The following is a 23,218-nucleotide window of genomic DNA, read 5'->3' on the forward strand; positions in this document are numbered from 1 at the left end:
CTAAACAGGAACGAAGATTGGACGACCTTGATCTAATCACTGCAACTTTGCTTTTTCCTTTTTTGCCAACAGTAACAACTAAGGTTTCATTAATGGGTTACTAATTTTCCAGTTATAATTTTAAATTTTAATTCCCTAAATGCCAGTACTCTTTCTACCTTGTGTTCATAGTTCAATTTTGTGAATATAAATGTCAATTACATGTTTTTGCATTGTTCCATGTCACAAATCCACTGAAAACCGGGTCACAGACATTGCACATCCCCACTCACCCAACATGGAAGCCACTAATCTCCTCACCAACAAGGTGAGCATGTTTTCCCTAGCGGCACATCATGCGTAGACCAAGTGTCTATCAAGTGACCCTCACCGCCCTACTTGTACTGTTTCACTCACCGCCCTTCCGCACCAGCGATTCTGCTCTTGAGACTCACAGAAACTACCAGTAAGAAAGTGCTTGCATTCTCCTCCAGACAACATTCCACGGATATCCCCGCACACACCTGATGCCCTTTCCCCTTTTAGGCTAAACTTGTGATCGGCAAGGAGCCGCCATTATCAAACCTACGGACGCCCTCCAGGTTCCATTCGTAATTCAACCCTGGCGCCATACTTTACCCGCGTTGGTCATCTAGCAACATCAGCAAGGGGTTTAACCATTTCCAACATACCAACATAATTAGGTACTCTCCTGCCCTTACTGGTTTAATCACAGTCTGGTCCTTACTCTTTATCACGGCACTAACTCAATCCCTTATCCTTCCAGCTCAAACAATTTACTTCTATAATCCTTGGATCCTAATTTCCCACACTCGCCATTCAGGTTACTCCCCACTCCTCCACCTTCATGCTCACCATTCAAACCTCCATCCCATGCTGCTCGTCCGTGGTTCTTATGATTCTTATAACCTCAAGAACCCTGCACATACTGCGACTTTCACCTTTTTATCCTCACCACTCGAACGGAACGCTCCAGTCCTTCGCCGTTCACTTGCGGTTCGTATACATTTACCGGCTCACTTTCTTTTTCCCTGCATCGGTTTCACCACTTCACCACCTCTTTATGAGACCTTCGAAAACACTTATTGCCTGCATTATTAAACCAAGTTTCTTGCACTGGAACTCCTGCTACTTGCCGGGATTCCTCCGTTTAAGCAAGAGTCCTTTATTAATTCCGTCGGCCAGCTGAATGTGGCCCCACAAATTACCTGTTGTAACACTCACGCTAGCCCGTTGGTTCACTTTAATTCGTATACACCTTTTGTAAATAGATCAATGTTGCCATTGTCGCATTTTGTATATCGCCAATAACATAGGGCGATTGAACTTCTGGAGGTCACGTGTCATTTCACTTTCACTCTTGAAAGATTTTATATTGTGTTTCCTGCCTCCCTCCCCATTTAATTTCTTTCCACAGGCAGCGTAATTTTAGGCTTGCCAAACTCTCTTGTCCTGATGATGATCCATGTATCTAGTTATAGAAATAGAAACGTCGTTGACTCTTTAAACAGCATGCACTTTAAACTCATTTGTTAAATCAAGTGCATCACTGTTTACTTCTAAAAGCTTGCCCCCATTATTTTGTATTGGCCTAAAGCTTTCAGTTTTGCCTGAAAAATGTGTGTTTACTTGTGATTGTCTTTATGTTTGTTCTTGAAGGATTCAGGACTGTGTCCCACTCGATTACTTTCTGATTTATCACAAACAATCGCTTTTGAATTTATTAAATCAAATGTCCAGCTGGACATCTTAACTCAATATAGTACTGATTCTGGTCTATATTAATTGTTTTTTGACTTATGACTGTTTGAAGGACCAATTGTTGTTCATAACTAGTTGATAGCCAGGGTCCTTCCTACTTTGTGGGTTCCCTTGTTTATAACAAACATACGTAGCACAATCGCTGGATTGAAAGGGATGTTCTCCCTACTCCCCTCTTTTTGAGTGGGCCTTTTCTGTTCTTTCTCTCCCTCCATATTTCTCTAACCTTGGCACTGACCTCCACCTTTTCCATACACCACATATGATGTCAGACAGTGAACCTTTATATTCATATGAATATATCAAGAGTCTGTGAGGGCCCTTCCCTATTCACAGACCCAATAGATAATCCCACCAATATAAATGTATCGCTTTCTGAACAGGTACAGAAATATAAGAAAAAGCATGTCCGTCTCCAACTCATGGTCCGTATGCTTACAGAATACCTTAAAGCTGACATAATCCCTGTAGGACAACAGGTCAGAAATATTCAGGGCATCTTCACGGATAACCCCAAATATATCAATAATTTTAACTACTTTGGTACCACTTGTTCAAGACACTGGTTAGTCTTAGTAATTGATATAGCGACTGTAACACTCAAAACACTCAACAAAGAACTCCTGGACATTGAGAAACAGATTTAAGAGTCTAGCTCGGTCACTGAAGGTAAAAACTAATTGATCAAGTTCAGAAAACAGTAGACAACTTTCATAAAATTGAACAAAATAAAAAGTCACTCAAAGTCAAAAAAGACATTAAAGCCTACTCTGTTGAATGTACTTATGCCTACTTACAGAAGGACTTTTACACAAATAGGACATACACAAACCCCCAAACAACAGACCGTGAGGTCGCTTTAATAAATGCAACACCCTTTTAGGGTTCTCAGACACATCAGTTGACTCTGATAACTCTGACTCCAGTGAAGGCCCCAGCACGTCTAACAGAAACCCAAATTTTTTTAAGGGAGAGGCCAAACAGAAAAACCAAAACGGGGGCGTGTGAAACAAGCTCAACGTTGGTACTACCCACCCGGGTAGACTTAGACTTTAAGACTAAGGAGGCCATCCTGTTGCGAGCTCAAACTCTTCATCCCATATCCTATAACGGGCACGCCCGGTGCTTTTTCAGGATCTGGCCCTATTTACTCTGCAGCACCGACGCCAATTCCGGCCAGTGGCGGAACACCTTCGTCAGCAAGGTATCCCGTATTCATGGGGGCATCCATTTCACTTGATATTTCGCTTCAATGACAAAGTGCATCAGATGCGCTCTTTCATAGAGTTTCGTTCGAAGCGCCACTGGGTCTGGCTAAATAGATATCCGGCCAATTGTGCTTATGTATGGTCAGTCATGGTTCCCTGTTGGGGGTGGACGGCGGGGGGGGGAAGATCTCCTTGGCTGGTCACCTGTGAACCCCACTACGACGACCTCCTGGCTCATCTGGGATGGCGGACTTTACCTTTGACCTTGTTTTTGCTCCTAGTTTCCCCATTCCTTGTTGTATTTGGAACTTTATTTGTGGCTAGGCCCCATACAGGGGTTTGGTTTTGTTTATGGGATCCCTCGCCCACCATTTTTGTTTGCCCACTGGTTTTTCCCCCTCCTACGGCGTCATCTGCTCACGCTGCTGACACTCCTCTCTTCCTATTGCTGCATGACAATCCACATTTTGACCCAACTCCAACTCGCTGATGGCATTAGGCCCACTTAGAATCCTTAGGCTTAACGTAAATGGCCTGAATAACCCTATTAAGCTCAGGGTGATCCTCAATTATCTTGAACAGTCCAAGGCCAATATTTGCCTCTTACAAGAGACCCACCTTCAACCAAAGACTACTTCAGATTGAAATCCCAAACCTTCCCCATTCAATTTTTCTCCTCTAAGACGTCCAAGTCAGCCGGGGTCGCGATATTGGTCTCCCGATCCTTTAAAGGAAGGGTACACCGATAGGGGAAGCAGAAATTAAGGGGCGCCTGCTTACATATCAATTTGCTTTGGGTGGGATAACCTTTGTGGTGGGTTCCATATATGCGCCCAATGACGGACAGGTCACATTTCTTCTCCAAGCCCTTCAAGACGCCGCTGCCACAGCGGATCGCTATTTACTACTGGGGGTGACCTTAATATTGTTTTCGATAACGACATGGACAGGTCCTGCCAGAGGACACATCAGTCGGGGGGCGCTCACCTCTACAGGGCGGGCCTGCCTCCAAGATCTGGGGCTGCATGATCTCTGGCGCCTGCTTCACCCTCGCACCCGCAGCTACACCTTTTACTCTGGAGCTCACAAAACGTACGCACGGCTAGACTACTTTCTCTGCTCTTCCTCCTTTTGGGTCCATGCGCGAAGTGCGGACATCCTGACTGCCGCCCTTTCTGATCACTCTCCCGTCCTGGCTACTATCCTCCTGCCGACTTCGGAGCGACCCCTTAAGTATTGGCGCCTGCGTGATACATTACTCCACCGCGCCTCTGCTGGAACAGATCCAGAAAGCTATTGCGGGCTACCTTATCCGCAACGCTAACCCTGACACCTCGTTAGCTACACAATGGGGGGTGCTGAAAGCTATCATTAGAGGGGAACTCATTGCCATTTCAGCTGCGGATAACAAAGAAAGGGTACATAAAAGAGTGGAGCTTATCCAGAGGGTGGCGGAGTTGGAGCAAATGCACCAGCGCACTGGGGCTTCCCGTGCATGGCGCCAGCTGTTCATCGAACGCAAACACCTTGCGGCCTTAGGACAGGACCGAATATGCAGCGCTTAGGCTCCGACACTCCTACTACACTGGCGGGGACAGATGTGGCCAGCTTTTGGCTAACAAATTGCGGGAAGCCAGGCAGAGTCCACACAATCCTCACACCCCAGGGAGTGTCCATCTCTAAAGATGCGGCAATTGCAGAAACGTTCCGAGACTTCCATGCTGCTCTTAACACCGGAGACCCCCTGAACACTCAAGCCAGCACTGACTACATAGCTAAGGCCTGCATGCCCACACTCACACGAGCTCAAGCCGATTATCTTGATAGGCCGATACAGGTGGAGGAGGTTATCTCCGCAATTTCACACCTTAAACTGGGCAAGTCACCTGGCCCAGATGGCTACACTGCAGCCTTTTACAAGGCGTTTTGCAACCAACTAGCCCCTATCCTGACAGCGCTGTTTAATACCTTTGACCGCACGGGGCCATTCCTGGGGAATTGTTAGAGGCAGCGATAGTAGTCATTCCCAAATCGGGGAAAGACAGAACGAACTGCAGTGCCTACAGGCTTATTTCTTTGTTGTATTATAATATCTACAGTGGTTCTGTCGGGTACAAGACCTGATTACTTCAAGCTATGAATTGAATCATTCACAATTTATTTCGTCATACAGCTATTTAGACCAGAGCTCCAATTATTTGAGCTCATTCACAATGCAAATCCACAATACACAAGAAATTTATAGAGTAAACATCTGTTTTTAATTCATGAATTGATTTTTCATTCATAAATACGTACCCTGTTTATACATGAAAATTACTCAATTGGAATTCATTTACAGTTCATAAATATTGTGACACAACAGCGCATTATAGAAAGGGTGATAAAAGTGTGACATAAAGTGCAACAGTAACATTTAGAGCGTACTTCTTAGCCAGTGAAACGGGGAGAGGGGAAAGAGAAAAAAGCAAAAAAGTTTTATGGCCAGTTTCAGCATTGATTTAAGATTATTCCAGTGGACTATTCAGATTGGCTTATTTTCAGCTGGCAATCCTATACTGGTCCATCGTTAAAAAGCGTTGACGTTTCGACCCTCTGGACGCCTTGGTTGTGGGTCTAGAGCAGGTCTACTTCAGGACATGGGATAGAGGTGTAGCGCCAAAGAGGGTCTTTCTAAAATGGGACCCAGGATGCAGTTGAAGAAGTAGACTATTCAAATCCAAGTGCTGCAGGTAATGATTCAACGAAGCATATGCAGCTTTCCTAAATCAAACAAATTGCGGGGCCTTGAACAGGTTAAGGTCGCCTTGACATTCGTGCGATCTGTCAAAGTAGATCTAGTCCCTTAGTCTATAGTCGAGCGGCAAAAGTCCGCTTGAGTCCATTTGTTCCCGCAAATGAGTTTCGGGTCTCTCTGGATAACGTCGCCGTGTTGTGCGAACGTATGCTCGGTGCGTCGCTTGTAACAATTCTGGCAGCGAGTCCCGCTTCAGTCTGCTCGCTTACACCTATTTCTTTGTTGAACATAGATATTAAGCTGTACACCAGCATCATAGTGACTCGTCTGGTTCCATATATGGCCCAATTAGTTGAGCCGGACCAAGTTGGCTTCATTCCGCAAAGACAAACTAGCGATAACACCAAGCGTATCCGACATCTGATAAAATGGGCTTCTCGTACATTAGCCATGGATGCAGAAAAGGCCTTTGATAGGGTACACTGGCCTTATCTAGAAATGGTCCTGAGCGCTATGGGCTTTGGTAGAAACTACGGTCCGCATCTTAAATTGCTACCGTTCTCCTTGGGCGACTGTCCGGGTTAATGGCCACACATCCTCTAGGTATTGGGAGAGGCACCAGACAGGGCTGCCCCTTGTCACCCCTTTTCTTTGCCCTGTATATGGAACCCTTAGCCCTTAGACTCTGGCAACAGCCCCTTATAACTGGGATCAAATTTGGGGGAGATGTTCACACGGTTAGCCTCTATGCTGATGACATTCTTCTCTCTCTCTCTGACCCGATCACAACTATGCGCACCCTTTTTGTTGAATTGGATTGCTTTGCCCTGGGGTCTGGTTTTAGGATCCACATGGTTAAATCCATAGCCCTTGATATTTCCCTTTCACCACGCACTCTAGCCTATTTGCGAGAGGAACACCTGGTGGTTTGGGCCTCCACTGCAGTCCCCTACCTGGGAATCCAATTAGCTCCCACACTTCCTGCTACTGCGGAGGTTAATTATTCTAGCCTTCGCACTCGTATCCGAGCGGTGCTCAATAGATTGAAAACCTGCACACTGTCCTGGCTAGGTTGAATTGCGGCTGTTAAGATGACAATCCTCCCTCAAATCCTATATCTCTTTCAGACCCTTCCCCTTCAACCACCCCGGGGTTGGATCCAGCAAACGCAGGCGGATATCTCGCGTTTGATATGGCATGGGCGTAAGCCACGTTTCCGACGCCAAATCGCAACGTTGCCACCTGAACAGGAAGGGGTGGGAGTCCCCGACATCCAGCTTTATTTCCATGCTACACAACTCAGATACCTGGTGGAGTGGAGCCGTCTGGAATCTGAAAAGCACTGACTATTCCAAGATCAGGCAGTAGCAGGTAGGCCACTACAGGGGGTGCCCTTTCTTAACAAATCCCATAGGCCTCCGAACTTGTATACCTCATACATTACTAGTACGATAGTGGACTCTTGGGACCATACAAATGTCTCCCACCAGCTGAATACCTTCCCATCCCCCCTTACACCACTCTTCGACAACCCAGAATTTCACCTCAGCACGATTGCTTCTGCCTTCCGGTTGTGGCGATCCTCCCCCTGGAGATCACTGGGCCACCTCTTTGATTTGAATGGCATCATACCCTTCTCACAGCTCAGGGAGGACGATGGTCTCTTGGAGCAGGACCTTTTACCTTATCTGCAAATCCCGCACTGGGCGCTACATCAGACAATTAAGCCACAAGCACAACGCCTACTAACATCATATGAAAAATGGCTAGTGACATGCACCACTGGTAAGAAACTGATATCGGATATCTACAAACTGCTGCTGGCCAACACCACACATACATACAACGCAGATCGCTCCAGATGGGAGAGGGATTTAGGAAGGACACTAAGCCACAAGGAGTGGGAGGGTATCTACTACAGGGCACGACATTCAGCGTACCATATGGGGCTCACAGAGACCCTAACTAAGGTTGCCACCTATTGGTCCTACACACCTGAATGCATTCATCTCTTCGAACAGCGCCGGAGCGATCGGTGCTGGAGGGGGTGTGGGAAGATGGCTACCCTAGAGCACATTCTTTGGGGCTGTCCAGCTCTACAATCATATTGGTCCCAAGTTCTTGATGAGGTAGATCTACACTTACAAACGCAGCTCCCGCGCTTTCCCTCATACATTCTCCTGGGCCTTCCTAATCTGCTGACATATCCCCTTAAGTCACGGAAGGGCCGACTGATTGCCATTGCCCTAGGGGCAGCAATACAGAACATCCTAATACATTGGTGCTCCCTACACACACCGGGTGGCTTCAGCGATTGTGCTCCGTGTTGGGCATGGAAAAACTGACTTTGACGTTAGCTGGCAGAGGTACAGAATTCCCCGAGTTGTGCCAGCCCTTCCTCACATTGCTGGTGTCGGAGTTCAAGGAATTAATATGCCCTCAATATCTGCGACTCCTTCGCCTTCCAGACAAGTAAATTCCAGACGCTGCTTCTAAGGGGACACGTACCTTCCGACGTTGAGCACTAGCCAATATTTCCCATCTTCTATCCTTCCTTTTATTTTCTTCCCTTGCTTCCCTTTCCCTTGATTGATACAGTGGATGAGGGGGAGAGGGGGTGGACTGGGAGGTGAGGGGGTTTCTTTTTGAATGTATGCTATTGCTTTCTTCTCAGTATGGGGGCCCGCTCCATGCCTTTACCTTTGGTAATGTTTATCTTTGCGACCTTGTGGTCCCATATGCACAGTTTTTACGGAGCCGAGAGCCTTGTTTACTTAAACTGTTTGTCTTCAAATCAATCGATAAAAAGATTTAAACCACAAACACACCCTTTCGCCCACCTTCAACTTTTTCACCCACAGCCAGCTTGATCCCGGGTGAAATTATTACCTTCGAGAAAATGGTCATGAAAGACCTGAATGCACTTGAAAACAAGAAACATTCCATACTGTACAAAATAACTCTCCAAGAGAAAAAAAACATTGATACTTTGAAAAAGAATGACTCCCTTGTAATAAAATCTGCAGACAAGGGAGGGGGCATTGTCCTACAAGAAATAGAATCCTACAAAGCTGAAATACTCCGCCAACTATTGAGCACTGACCACTATTGTAGACTTTTTACTAACCCCACAAAGGAACGACAAGGGCTTATTCTTCAAATCACCACCAAAGCTAAAACCAAAGGTTACCTCAGCCAGAAAGAATACCAATTTCTAAACGTAAAGTCACCCAGAATGCCAGTGATTTACACACTACCTAAGATTCACAAACACCTCGCCACTCCACCTGGCGGCCCTATAGTTTCAGGCTCTGGTTCTATACTGGAAACACTCAGCCAATATGTGGACTTCTTCATTAAGGATTTTGTACCCCAAACACAATGTTATATCAAGGACAGTATGGGAATGATGAACATGGAAGGACATCGCCCTTTTAACCAAACCACTGATCTGCTCTGTACAATGGATGTTGAATCACTGTACACTAACATCCCTAAGGCCCTTGCCTTGACAGTGATTAAAAAAACTCTTGACTCTAGACCCAGACCGCACACTGTTCCCACACTTTTTAGACTACAACTTCTTGAACTCTGCCTCACCAGGAACTTCTTCACCTTTGACAACGAGTTTTACCAACAGGATAAGGGTACTTCAATGGGGGTGGTTTTTACCCCCAATTTAGCTATACTCTTTATGGATTTCCTAGAAACCACTATCATTCTGTTACCCAACATCCCCTTCATTTCTGGCGTCAAACTTTGGCGCCGCTACATCAATGATGTTTTCTTAATTTGGCATAACAACGAGGTGACACTTCACCAATTTTTGCACTGGCTAAACAACTGCCTGGGAGTACAATTCACCCTGTCACTAGATCAATCCTCTTTTCCCTTTCCGGGAATATACTATTCTAGCGGCAAACTACTGCCCAGACTCTACAGAAAGCCCTCGGAGCATAACACACTGCTCAGGTATGAAAGCAATCCTCCTAGGGCTTCATGTGACTTCTTACCCTATTCCCAATTCCTACGCATCAGGCGTAACTATTACACTAAAGAAGATTATTTCCAAGAAGCCTCTGTCCTATCCACCAAACTAAAGGCTTGTGGCTATCCCAATCGCTTGGTTCGTAATTCCCAAAAGCGTGCGTGGTACTGCCCCAGAGAAATCTTACTATCACCAAAGCCAAAAAATAACACCAACCGAATAGTCTGTGTTACAACGTTCTCGACGGTGTCCAATCCTATCCGCAAATCTATTCTTAAACATTGGCCCACCCTTAACGCAGGTACCCTAAACATGGGCCGCCCCCTGTTTGCCTTTCGCAAAAATCACAATTTGGAGGACCACTTGGTGCGAGCAGCACTATCCAATGCAACACCACCTCTCATATTGGATGCACACTGGGGCATCACACCTTTGGTAGGAAATTCGAAATGTGGCAATTGCAATATGTGTGATTTTACTATGAAAGGTAAAACCTTTACTTTTTGAGAATGTTGTCATCAAGTCAAATACTTTTTCCAACTGTAATACCTGTAACTTCATCTATTTGATACAATGCCCTTGCCAAAGAACTACATCGGACAGACTACACAAGAAATCAAGACTCACATCGGACAACACCACAGCAGGATTCGCTGGAACACCCCCAATGTGCCACTGGTCGAACATTTCAACCTTGCAGGCCACAAGAATGATGATATCAAATGGACTGTGCTTAAAACTTTGAAACAAGCCAGCCAGAGGGGCTGACCTAGCACAGCTTCTTAAGATGCGGCAATTGCAGAAACGTTCCGAGACTTCCATGCTGCTCTTAACACCGGAGACCCCCTGAACACTCAAGCCAGCCCTGACTACATAGCTAAGGCCTGCATGCCCACACTCACACGAGCTCAAGCCGATTATCTTGATAGGCCGATACAGGTGGAGGAGGTTATCTCTGCAATTTCACACCTTAAACTGGGCAAGTCACCTGGCCCAGATGGCTACACTGCAGCCTTTTACAAGGCGTTTTGCAACCAACTAGCCCCTATCCTGACAGCGCTGTTTAATACCTTTGACCGCACGGGGCCATTCCTGGGGAATTGTTAGAGGCAGCGATAGTAGTCATTCCCAAATCGGGGAAAGACAGAACGAACTGCAGTGCCTACAGGCTTATTTCTTTGTTGTATTATAATATCTACAGTGGTTCTGTCGGGTACAAGACCTGATTACTTCAAGCTATGAATTGAATCATTCACAATTTATTTCGTCATACAGCTATTTAGACCAGAGCTCCAATTATTTGAGCTCATTCACAATGCAAATCCACAATACACAAGAAATTTATAGAGTAAACATCTGTTTTTAATTCATGAATTGATTTTTCATTCATAAATACGTACCCTGTTTATACATGAAAATTACTCAATTGGAATTCATTTACAGTTCATAAATATTGTGACACAACAGCGCATTATAGAAAGGGTGATAAAAGTGTGACATAAAGTGCAACAGTAACATTTAGAGCGTACTTCTTAGCCAGTGAAACGGGGAGAGGGGAAAGAGAAAAAAGCAAAAAAGTTTTATGGCCAGTTTCAGCATTGATTTAAGATTATTCCAGTGGACTATTCAGATTGGCTTATTTTCAGCTGGCAATCCTATACTGGTCCATCGTTAAAAAGCGTTGACGTTTCGACCCTCTGGACGCCTTGGTTGTGGGTCTAGAGCAGGTCTACTTCAGGACATGGGATAGAGGTGTAGCACCAAAGAGGGTCTTTCTAAAATGGGACCCAGGATGCAGTTGAAGAAGTAGACTATTCAAATCCAAGTGCTGCAGGTAATGATTCAACGAAGCATATGCAGCTTTCCTAAATCAAACAATTTGCGGGGCCTTGAACAGGTTAAGGTCGCCTTGACATTCGTGCGATCTGTCAAAGTAGATCTAGTCCCTTAGTCTATAGTCGAGCGGCAAAAGTCCGCTTGAGTCCATTTGTTCCCGCAAATGAGTTGCGGGTCTCTCTGGATAACGTCGCCGTGTTGTGCGAACGTATGCTCAGTGCTTCGCTTGTAACAATTCTGGCAGCGAGTCCCGCTTCAGTCTGCTCGCTTACACCTATTTCTTTGTTGAACATAGATATTAAGCTGTACACCAGCATCATAGTGACTCGTCTGGTTCCATATATGGCCCAATTAGTTGAGCCGGACCAAGTTGGCTTCATTCCGCAAAGACAAACTAGCGATAACACTAAGCGTATCCGACATCTGATAAAATGGGCTTCTCGTACATTAGCCATGGATGCAGAAAAGGCCTTTGATAGGGTACACTGGCCTTATCTAGAAATGGTCCTGAGCGCTATGGGCTTTGGTAGAAGCTACGGTCCGCATCTTAAATTGCTACTGTTCTCCTTGGGCGACTGTCCGGGTTAATGGCCACACATCCTCTAGGTATTGGGAGAGGCACCAGACAGGGCTGCCCCTTGTCACCCCTTTTCTTTGCCCTGTATATGGAACCCTTAGCCCTTAGACTCTGGCAACAGCCCCTTATAACTGGGATCAAATTTGGGGGAGATGTTCACACGGTTAGCCTCTATGCTGATGACATTCTTCTCTCTCTCTCTGACCCGATCACAACTATGCGCACCCTTTTTGTTAAATTGGATTGCTTTGCCCTGGGGTCTGGTTTTAGGATCCACATGGTTAAATCCATAGCCCTTGATATTTCCCTTTCACCACGCACTCTAGCCTATTTGCGAGAGGAACACCTGGTGGTTTGGGCCTCCACTGCAGTCCCCTACCTGGGAATCCAATTAGCTCCCACACTTCCTGCTACTTACTGAGGTTAATTATTCTAGCCTTCGCACTCGTATCCGAGCGGCGCTCAATAGATGGAAAACCTGCACACTGTCCTGGCTAGGTCGAATTGCGGCTGTTAAGATGACAATCCTCCCTCAAATCCTATATCTCTTTCAGACCCTTCCCCTTCAACCACCCCGGGGTTGGATCCAGCAAACGCAGGCGGATCTCTCGCGTTTGATATGGCATGGGCGTAAGCCACGTTTCCGACGCCAAATCGCAACGTTGCCACCTGAACAGGAAGGGGTGGGAGTCCCCGACATCCAGCTTTATTTCCATGCTACACAACTCAGATACCTGGTGGAGTGGAGCCGTCTGGAATCTGAAAAGCACTGACTATTCCAAGATCAGGCAGTAGCAGGTAGGCCACTACAGGGGGTGCCCTTTCTTAACAAATCCCATAGGCCTCCGAACTTGTATACCTCATACATTACTAGTACGATAGTGGACTCTTGGGACCATACAAATGTCTCCCACCAGCTGAATACCTTCCCATCCCCCCTTACACCACTCTTCGACAACCCAGAATTTCACCTCAGCACGATTGCTTCTGCCTTCCGGTTGTGGCGATCCTCCCCCTGGAGATCACTGGGCCACCTCTTTGATTTGAATGGCATCATACCCTTCTCACAGCTCAGGGAGGACGATGGTCTCTTGGAGCAGGACCTTTTACCTTATCTGCAAATCCCGCACTGGGCGCTACATCAGACAATTAAGCCACAAGCACAACGCCTACTAACATCATATGAAAAATGGCTAGTGACATGCACCACTGGTAAGAAACTGATATCGGATATCTACAAACTGCTGCTGGCCAACACCACACATACATACAACGCAGATCGCTCCAGATGGGAGAGGGATTTAGGAAGGACACTAAGCCACAAGGAGTGGGAGGGTATCTACTACAGGGCACGACATTCAGCGTACCATATGGGGCTCACAGAGACCCTAACTAAGGTTGCCACCTATTGGTCCTACACACCTGAATGCATTCATCTCTTCGAACAGCGCCGGAGCGATCGGTGCTGGAGGGGGTGTGGGAAGATGGCTACCCTAGAGCACATTCTTTGGGGCTGTCCAGCTCTACAATCATATTGGTCCCAAGTTCTTGATGAGGTAGATCTACACTTACAAACGCAGCTCCCGCGCTTTCCCTCATACATTCTCCTGGGCCTTCCTAATCTGCTGACATATCCCCTTAAGTCACGGAAGGGCCGACTGATTGCCATTGCCCTAGGGGCAGCAATACAGAACATCCTAATACATTGGTGCTCCCTACACACACCGGGTGGATTCAGCGATTGTGCTCCGTGTTGGGCATGGAAAAACTGACTTTGACGTTAGATGGCAGAGGTACAGAATTCCCCGAGTTGTGCCAGCCCTTCCTCACATTGCTGGTGTCGGAGTTCAAGGAATTAATATGCCCTCAATATCTGCGACTCCTTCGCCTTCCAGACAAGTAAATTCCAGACGCTGCTTCTAAGGGGACACGTACCTTCCGACGTTGAGCACTAGCCAATATTTCCCATCTTCTATCCTTCCTTTTATTTTCTTCCCTTGCTTCCCTTTCCCTTGATTGATACAGTGGATGAGGGGGAGAGGGGGTGGACTGGGAGGTGAGGGGGTTTCTTTTTGAATGTATGCTATTGCTTTCTTCTCAGTATGGGGGCCCGCTCCATGCCTTTACCTTTGGTAATTTTTATCTTTGCGACCTTGTGGTCCCATATGCACAGTTTTTACGGAGCCGAGAGCCTTGTTTACTTAAACTGTTTGTCTTCAAATCAATCGATAACAAGATTTAAACCACAAACACACCCTTTCGCCCACCTTCAACTTTTTCACCCACAGCCAGCATGATCCCGGGTGAAATTATTACCTTCGAGAAAATGGTCATGAAAGACCTGAATGCACTTGAAAACAAGAAACATTCCATACTGTACAAAATAACTCTCCAAGAGAAAAAAAACATTGATACTTTGAAAAAGAATGACTCCCTTGTAATAAAATCTGCAGACAAGGGAGGGGGCATTGTCCTACAAGAAATAGATTCCTACAAAGCTGAAATACTCCGCCAACTATTGAGCACTGACCACTATTGTAGACTTTTTACTAACCCCACAAAGGAACGACAAGGGCTTATTCTTCAAATCACCACCAAAGCTAAAACCAAAGGTTACCTCAGCCAGAAAGAATACCAATTTCTAAACGTAAAGTCACCCAGAATGCCAGTGATTTACACACTACCTAAGATTCACAAACACCTCGCCACTCCACCTGGCGGCCCTATAGTTTCAGGCTCTGGTTCTATACTGGAAACACTCAGCCAATATGTGGACTTCTTCATTAAGGATTTTGTACCCCAAACACAATGTTATATCAAGGACAGTATGGGAATGATGAACATGGAAGGACATCGCCCTTTTAACCAAACCACTGATCTGCTCTGTACAATGGATGTTGAATCACTGTACACTAACATCCCTAAGGCCCTTGCCTTGACAGTGATTAAAAAAACTCTTGACTCTAGACCCAGACCGCACACTGTTCCCACACTTTTTAGACTACAACTTCTTGAACTCTGCCTCACCAGGAACTTCTTCACCTTTGACAGCGAGTTTTACCAACAGGATAAGGGTACTTCAATGGGGGTGGTTTTTACCCCCAATTTAGCTATACTCTTTATGGATTTCCTAGAAACCACTATCATTCTGTTACCCAACATCCCCTTCATTTCTGGCGTCAAACTTTGGCGCCGCTACATCAATGATGTTTTCTTAATTTGGCATAACAACGAGGTGACACTTCACCAATTTTTGCACTGGCTAAACAACTGCCTGGGATTACAATTCACCCTGTCACTAGATCAATCCTCTTTTCCCTTTCCGGGAATATACTATTCTAGCGGCAAACTACTGCCCAGACTCTACAGAAAGCCCTCGGAGCATAACACACTGCTCAGGTATGAAAGCAATCCTCCTAGGGCTTCATGTGACTTCTTACCCTATTCCCAATTCCTACGCATCAGGCGTAACTATTACACTAAAGAAGATTATTTCCAAGAAGCCTCTGTCCTATCCACCAAACTAAAGGCTTGTGGCTATCCCAATCGCTTGGTTCGTAATTCCCAAAAGCGTGCTTGGTACTGCCCCAGAGAAATCTTACTATCACCAAAGCCAAAAAATAACACCAACCGAATAGTCTGTGTTACAACGTTCTCGACGGTGTCCAATCCTATCCGCAAATCTATTCTTAAACATTGGCCCACCCTTAACGCAGGTACCCTAAACATGGGCCGCCCCCTGTTTGCCTTTCGCAAAAATCGCAATTTGGAGGACCACTTGGTGCGAGCAGCACTATCCAATGCAACACCACCTCTCATATTGGATGCACACTGGGGCATCACACCTTTGGTAGGACATTCGAAATGTGGCAATTGCAATATGTGTGATTTTACTATGAAAGGTAAAACCTTTACTTTTTGAGAATGTTGTCATCAAGTCAAATACTTTTTCCAACTGTAATACCTGTAACTTCATCTATTTGATACAATGCCCTTGCCAAAGAACTACATCGGACAGACTACACAAGAAATCAAGACTCACATCGGACAGCACCACAGCAGGATTCGCTGGAACACCCCCAATGTGCCACTGGTCGAACATTTCAACCTTGCAGGCCACAAGAATGATGATATCAAATGGACTGTGCTTAAAACTTTGAAACAAGCCAGCCAGAGGGGCTGACCTAGCACAGCTTCTGAATAAAGAAGAACTGAAACTCATCATCCATTTGGACACTATCAAAAATGGCCTAAACAGTTACGAAGATTGGACAACCTTAATCTAAAAACTGCAACTTAGCTTTTTCCTTTTTTGCCAACATTAACAACTAAGGTTTCATTAATGGGTTACTCATTTTCCAGTTATAATTTTCAATTTCAATTCCCTAAATTCCAGTACTCTTTCTACCTTGTGTTCATAATTCAATTTTGTGAATATAAATGTCAATTACATGTTTTTGCATTGTTCCATGTCACAAATCTACCGAAAACCGGGTCACTTCCTCACTCACCCAACATGGACGCCACTAGTCTCCTCACCAACTATGTGAGCATGTTTTCCCTAGCGTCACATTGTGCGTAGACCATGTGCCCATCACTTGACCCTCACCACCCTACTTGCACTGTTTAACTCGCCGCCCTTCCGCACCAGCGATTCTGCTCTTGAGACTCACAGAAACTACTGGTAAGACAGCGCTTGCGTTCTTCTCCAGGCAACAGACAATGGGTTGCCAAGCACGCAACTGATGCCCTTTCCCCTTTTAGGCTAAACTTGCGATCGACAATGAGCCGCCGTTATCAAACCTACGGACGCCCTCAAAGTTCCATTCGTAATTCACCCCTGGTGCCGTAATTTACCCGCATTGGTCATCTAGCAACATCGGCATGGGTTTTACCCATTTCCAACATAAGTAGGTAAGCTCCTGTCCTTATTGGTTTAATCACGGTTCGGATCTCTACCCTTTATTACGGCACTAACTCATCCCCTTATCCTTCCAGCTCGAACTATTTACTTCTATAACCCTTGGATCTTCATTTTCCGCGCTCGCCATTCAGGTTAGTCCCCACTCCTCCACCTTCATGCTCACCATTCAAACGTAACTCTCCAGTCCCTTGTTGCTTGTCCGAGCTTCTTATGATTCTTATAAGCTCAAGAACCCTGCGCACACCACGACTTTCACCTTTTTATCCTCACCACTCGAACAGAACGCTCCAGTCCTTCGCTGTTCGCTTGTGGTTCGTATAAATTGACCGGCTCACTATGTCTTTTCATGCATCGGTAACACCACTTCACCACCTCTTTTTGAGACCTTCACAAACACTTACTGCCTGCATTTTAAAACCAAGTTCCTCACAATGGAACTCCTGCTACTTGCCGGGATTCCTCTGTTTAAGCAAGAGTCCTTTATTAATTCTGTCTGCCAGCTGTGTGTGTGGCCACAAATTACCTTTCTTAACACTCATGCTAGACCCGTTGTTTCACTTTAATTCGTATACACCTTTTGTAAATAGATCAATGTTGCCATTGTCTCATATTGTATATCACCATTTTCATAGTGTGGTTGAAATTCTGGAGGTCACGTGTCATTTCACTTTCACTCTTGAAAGATTTTAATGTTGTGTTTCCTGCCTCCCTCCCCATTTCATTTCTTTCCACAGGCAGCGTAATTTCAGGCTTGCTAAACTTTCTTGTCCTGATGATGATCCATGTATCTAGTTATGGATCGAAACGTTGTCGACTATTTAAACAGCATGCACGTTAAACTCATTTGTTAAAGCAAGTGCATCACTGTTTACTTCTAAAAGCTTGCCCCCATTATTTTGTATTGCCGTAAAGTTTTCTGTTTTGCCTGAAAAATGTGTGTTTACTTGTGAGTGTCTTTACGTTTGTTCTTGAAGGATACAGGACTGTGTCCCACTCGATTACTTTCTGATTTATCACAAACAATTGCTTTTGAATTTTTAAAAACAAATGTCTGGCTGGACATCTTAATTCAATATAGTACTGATTCTGGTCTATATTCATTGTTTTTTGACTTATGACTGTTTGAAGGACCAATTGTTGTTCATAAGTAGTTGATACCCAGTTTCCTTCCTACCTTGTGAGTTCCTTGTTTATAACAAACACACGTGGTAGAGGCCTGTGGCAGGCTTCAGAGGCTATTTTGGTGGGTGGTGCAAGCAGCGCTGCAATCCCCCCAGTAGCATTTAGTTTACAGGCCTGGGTATATAGGATACCACTGTACAAGGGACTTACAGGTAAATTAAATGTGCCAAACAGGTATAGACCAATCTTACCAAGTTTACATGAGAGAGCACATGCACTTTAGCACTGATTAGCAGGGATAAAGAGCCCAGAGACATAAAACCACCAACAACAGGTCAGACAAAATACAGGAGGAAGGCACAAAGTTCTGGGATGACCCTGCAAAAAGGGCCAAGTCCAACAGCTGTTTTGCAACTTATATGTGTGCTGCATTAAGCAGCATACACAGAGATTTCAAAACAGCATTTATATATCGTTTATGTGCAGGAAGGGAGACCTTCCTGCACATAAACAATCTTTCCCTACACGCAGATACCCTTGCACTATGGTGCATGGGTGCCTGCATTAACGCTAGCTTGCTAAGTGTAGCACCAGCTCAGGTGGAAACGCAGGTCTACACCATATTCTTGTAAATATGGTGCAGACCTGCATTTCTGAAGTGGTGGAGTGCGGCGTTAAGCCGGAAAAGCTAATGAACATGTAAAATTGTGTTTTTCTCAACACCAGAGAACCAACAGTTCACATGCCTTTCTCTGCTCTGTTTCGAGGCAGTAATGGCTGGTGACCTTTCAAAGTGGTGAACCGAGGGAAGTGCCCCACCACCTCTAAAAAATACAAAACACATTATACCTCCCTACAAAAGCCCATAGTAAAACAATCCTCCTTCAAAAGCCCAAATAAAAACAACCTTTCCCTCCAAAATAAAATAAACAGTTCATGCATTACACATTATATTAATTAAATCAATCTAAATTATTCTTACCGCGGCTCCACGTTCTCCTTGTTGCCCTTCTGAAGACTGTGGAATGAAGAACCCCCTAAACAATCCAGATGCTGCTCTCAAGCAAATGGAACTTTATTGAAAACAATGTTTATGGGCCAATTTGAGGAAGTAACTGATGAAATATCAACCATCAAAATAGATCAGATGCACAGGACAGTATATTTTGGCAATTTTATTACTTCCAGCGGGTATAAAAAACAAGTGAGGCAGGACTTTTTCCTGCTTGACAACTGAGAAGTGGAATCCAATTCTAAACAAATGAGCAAGTTAGAAGACCTTGTTCAGTTCTCCTGTGCACATATAGACCATTTTATACTAAATGTTTAATGAATGCACACAATTTAGTGCTGCACATGGGCCACTGGATTGTTTAGTAAATTGATACTGTTGTTCGTGCTCCATCATGTGTGCACCCAAGCACATAGATTATAGCTCTGCCACCATCACTGCCCATTAAAAGGCATCCAATGGTAGGCAGACACCCTCTTGAATACATTTCGGTCTATGATTATTCAGGGATCCCTTTCAACCATAAGCTGAGTTGATCAGATCGTATTCATAAGGTATTAACTAACTTGAAATCCTCTTTGAACGCCATACTTTGACTCAGATACAAAATCAGTTGCCAAGCATTGAGTATTATTCTTTATGTTTATAGGCAGAAAGCTGTTGCCTCAGCAGCATACAGTGCTTAGGTATGGGGAAACGTTTGTAACAAGGACAATGTCTCAACAGGTAATATTTAAAAAGGCTATTAGATAATCATGCTCATATAGTTGCAAAAAGAACAGACAAGGGAGACTCCAAGGTTAGAGGCTGTGCCAAAGGCACTATGTATTACGAGAAAGTGTCGGGAAACAGTAGTATCAACGCTGTTTACACTGAATGTATGTGTAACCTGAAAACACTTTGTGCACAAACGTGCTAGTGACACACAGGGTGGACAGCGCAAGTGACAAGTGACACAGCGATGAACGATGCAAGGTGAACAATAGTGAAATTATATACAAGATCATTTTGATATAAAACACACAATTTCGTCTCTTTAAGCTTTGCACTGACTTTCTGTGCCTAGTCACATCTCCTTCCTGGCTGTCAGCATTGCCCTATATAAACAATGAGATTCTATCAATGTGCGGTAGTGATTATTTTTCAGGGTTTTATAGAATATAAAATAATCACTACTGCACATTGATAGAATCTCATTGTTTATATAATACTGTTAGGAGGGTGATTCTATCAGCACCTCTATGCTTCTTCTTTTGTTTTGGAATGTCAGTATTACCCATCAGACAATCAGTGCTGTACTGGTCTTCCTTCAACTCCAAAGTTCAGACATACTGCTAAAGAAGGAGATTCTCATGTAAAGTAGCTTGTCTTATGATCGTCCCTTCCTTCACACACTTACATTTGTGGTGCATGGTGTATATGTTCCTAATTCATAAGAATGATTTATTTTCCCAGATATTATGTTTTTGCAATTTTATTTTTCATGTAGCAAATGAATCATATATAACTTGTACTGCATACTGAGTTGCCTCCAGTTGTGGGGAGAGCTCAGGAAGGAGATGGTTGTTCATGATGGCACATCCGACAGCTATGGAGTTCAGGTTGAAGATAGTGCAAGTTACTGACAACGACAGTCAATTAATCAGAAAGTTGTTACTACACACTATTCCAAGACTTGGTCCCTCTGCGGCACATGCAGATCAATGGCCACATATATGTCAATTGTAATTATGATTGTACGGGAAAGTGTATGAAGGAATTCCACAGTGTGTGAAAAATGGAATGCTCCAAGGGAAACATTTCCTAGAGTGGAACAACCCATCTAGTTCCTCTTGTAGGAAGCTGTCTTGCTTGCTTTGCTTGCTTGCTGCAATCTAGCTTGGAATTCTCTATGGAGCCAATGGACAGTTCCAGTTTTGGAAGTGTGTGGTGCCAATGGGAGGAAGCGGGTGGCGGTCTCCTACAAACAATTTTGGCCACCTCCACTTATGTATTTAAGCACTGGGGTTATATATTATTAGAAATAATATGTTCTTGCCATTTATGATGCCGCACATCAACTCGAAACTGAAGCTAAGGTCACCACAACTATGACATTGTATTTTGCAGGGAGCACCGAGGGTTTGAGAGGAAAGGGGTCCTACGTGGTGAGCGGCTGGATGCTGATCTACCGGCAGTTCCTTGCCCTCTTTATAAAGAGGTTTCACCACGCCCGCAGGAGTCGCAAAGGATTTGTTGCACAGGTAATTCATCCAAAGAAATAAATTATATTTGTTTCTCACAATCTACGTGCATTATAACAAAATAACGGTATATTCTTGGCTACTGACTAAATATTGTATTTGTAAGGCTACAAGCAAATTCCAATCAATATAGGGTACTGTTTCACTTGTTGGGTTTAAATACAGTTAATTATTTTACCTCTCCCCCCTTCAATCATTCTAAAGTACAGTCAGCATTAGGCTTGGGCGAATTAGCTGAGACAAAGCCCAAAACTCCAGAATAATTGAAATATTCAGTTTGTCAATGCTCGAAAAACCTCTCAGAGATTCAGCATGCAAAGTCTGTGGCAGCAGTTCAGTGAAGATTCTTGTAAATATTAAGGTGTAAATGTTAGTTCCTCCCTGTAGTATTACCAAAGAAAAAAATGCCCATAAGGGATACTACTTGCATTTGGGGGTAGACTTTCTGTGACATAAAGCTAAATTAACTCTTTAATTTAAGCTGGTAAAAAAATGCTTGTGTCACAGTATCATCTCTTAGAGTTGTGCACCCAGGCTTAGTCGAGTCAATGGCCTACCCATGGCCTACCACTTCCTGAATATTGATGACCTCAAACTTACTCAACTTGCATCCTCAGAAGCAAAAAAGGCTAAACATTTCACACTGACTGACTCTGGCACAGCGGCCTTTAATATGCATAGGCCTGCATTTAGCTCATCCATACTAATACCTGCCTTAGTAATAATCATTTGTGTGACCTCAAAGGAATGAATGTCCGCACCATGTAGGTTGATTTGTGAATGACAGTAAAGTCAGTCCTTCAGTTATTTGAAAGCTAGTGTTGTACTGATTTTACCACCTTGAGTAGGCTCAAGAGGAGACAGACATGTTGTCATGCGAATGTCACTTCCTCAAAGCTACAAAGATGAGACACTAACATGAGATTTTACAATGCCCAGTTTCAGCTTTTGCTAAGTGTTGAAATCTGATGGTGTCCTGCAGGTCACATTCAGATATTCTATACAAGTGCTCTAAACTACTGAGATATCCTACAGCAGAACTTATTGTGTCTTTCACAATTGCATAGGTTTTTGTTTTCTAAGCCAAATGTTAGATTTGGGGGTCTCTGGTTGGCACAGGTAAGTACTTGTGACAAGCAGGGACCCTCTCCTCTAGTCAGGATAACCCTCTAAAACAACCCCTGCTCACCCTCTAGGTAGTGTGGCGCGAGCAGACAAGACTTATCTCAGAGCGTTGTAGGTTAAGCATTTGTGAACACATACTGTAACTCAGTGACAACACCACACATGGACACCACACCAGGGTTTGTATAAAAATAAGTACCTTTTATATAAAGGCTTAGCACAAGACCAAACAACGTGAAAATAGGCCACAAATACTGTTAGGAATGCAGTTCTTGTTTAAAAATGCGTAGTTTTCAGTTCTGTGCGCTTCGCGCTGTCTATGCAGCTCTCACGGGAACGAAACGTACCTAGGCAGAGTCAAATAGGCGCCGCAGACTCTCGGGTCCGGTGCGCACACAACCACAGTGTGAGGCGTACAGTTACCTTGGATCGATGCGGAAGAGGCACTGTTGCAGTGGAGGCGATCCAGGAGCATTGTCGACCCTGCTGTCGTGCGGACCCCGGCTCTCTGTCGGCGTCTCGTGTGAGGCGTAGAGCAGGGGCCATGGGGAGCGAGGCGGACGGTCCTGACTTTCTGGCGTCCACGTCCGATGCTTTGTGCGCGTTGTACCTTCAGAGCGGGGATGCCGTGTAGTTCCAAGCAGTGCGGTGCGGGGCGGACTGTGCGCTGCAAGCGTGCAAGCCG

The 23,218-nt window shown here is 44.7% G+C and overlaps 1 protein-coding gene across 2 annotated transcripts in view; it reads left to right on the forward strand.

The window, feature by feature from the left end:
• Window positions 1-23,218, forward strand: part of LOC147727632 (phospholipid-transporting ATPase ABCA1-like) — a 2,839,360-nt gene that overhangs the window by 1,725,778 nt on the left and 1,090,364 nt on the right. For both annotated transcript variants that reach the window (XM_086961649.1, XM_086961650.1), the window contains exon 29: window positions 21,275-21,408. In XM_086961649.1, coding sequence (XP_086817775.1) covers window positions 21,275-21,408 — 134 coding nt within the window. The remainder of the gene's footprint in view (window positions 1-21,274; window positions 21,409-23,218) is intronic.

Source organism: Lissotriton vulgaris, chromosome 3_1 (assembly GCF_964263255.1).
Source record: "Lissotriton vulgaris chromosome 3_1, aLisVul1.2, whole genome shotgun sequence".
Lineage (NCBI taxonomy): Eukaryota > Metazoa > Chordata > Amphibia > Caudata > Salamandridae > Lissotriton > Lissotriton vulgaris.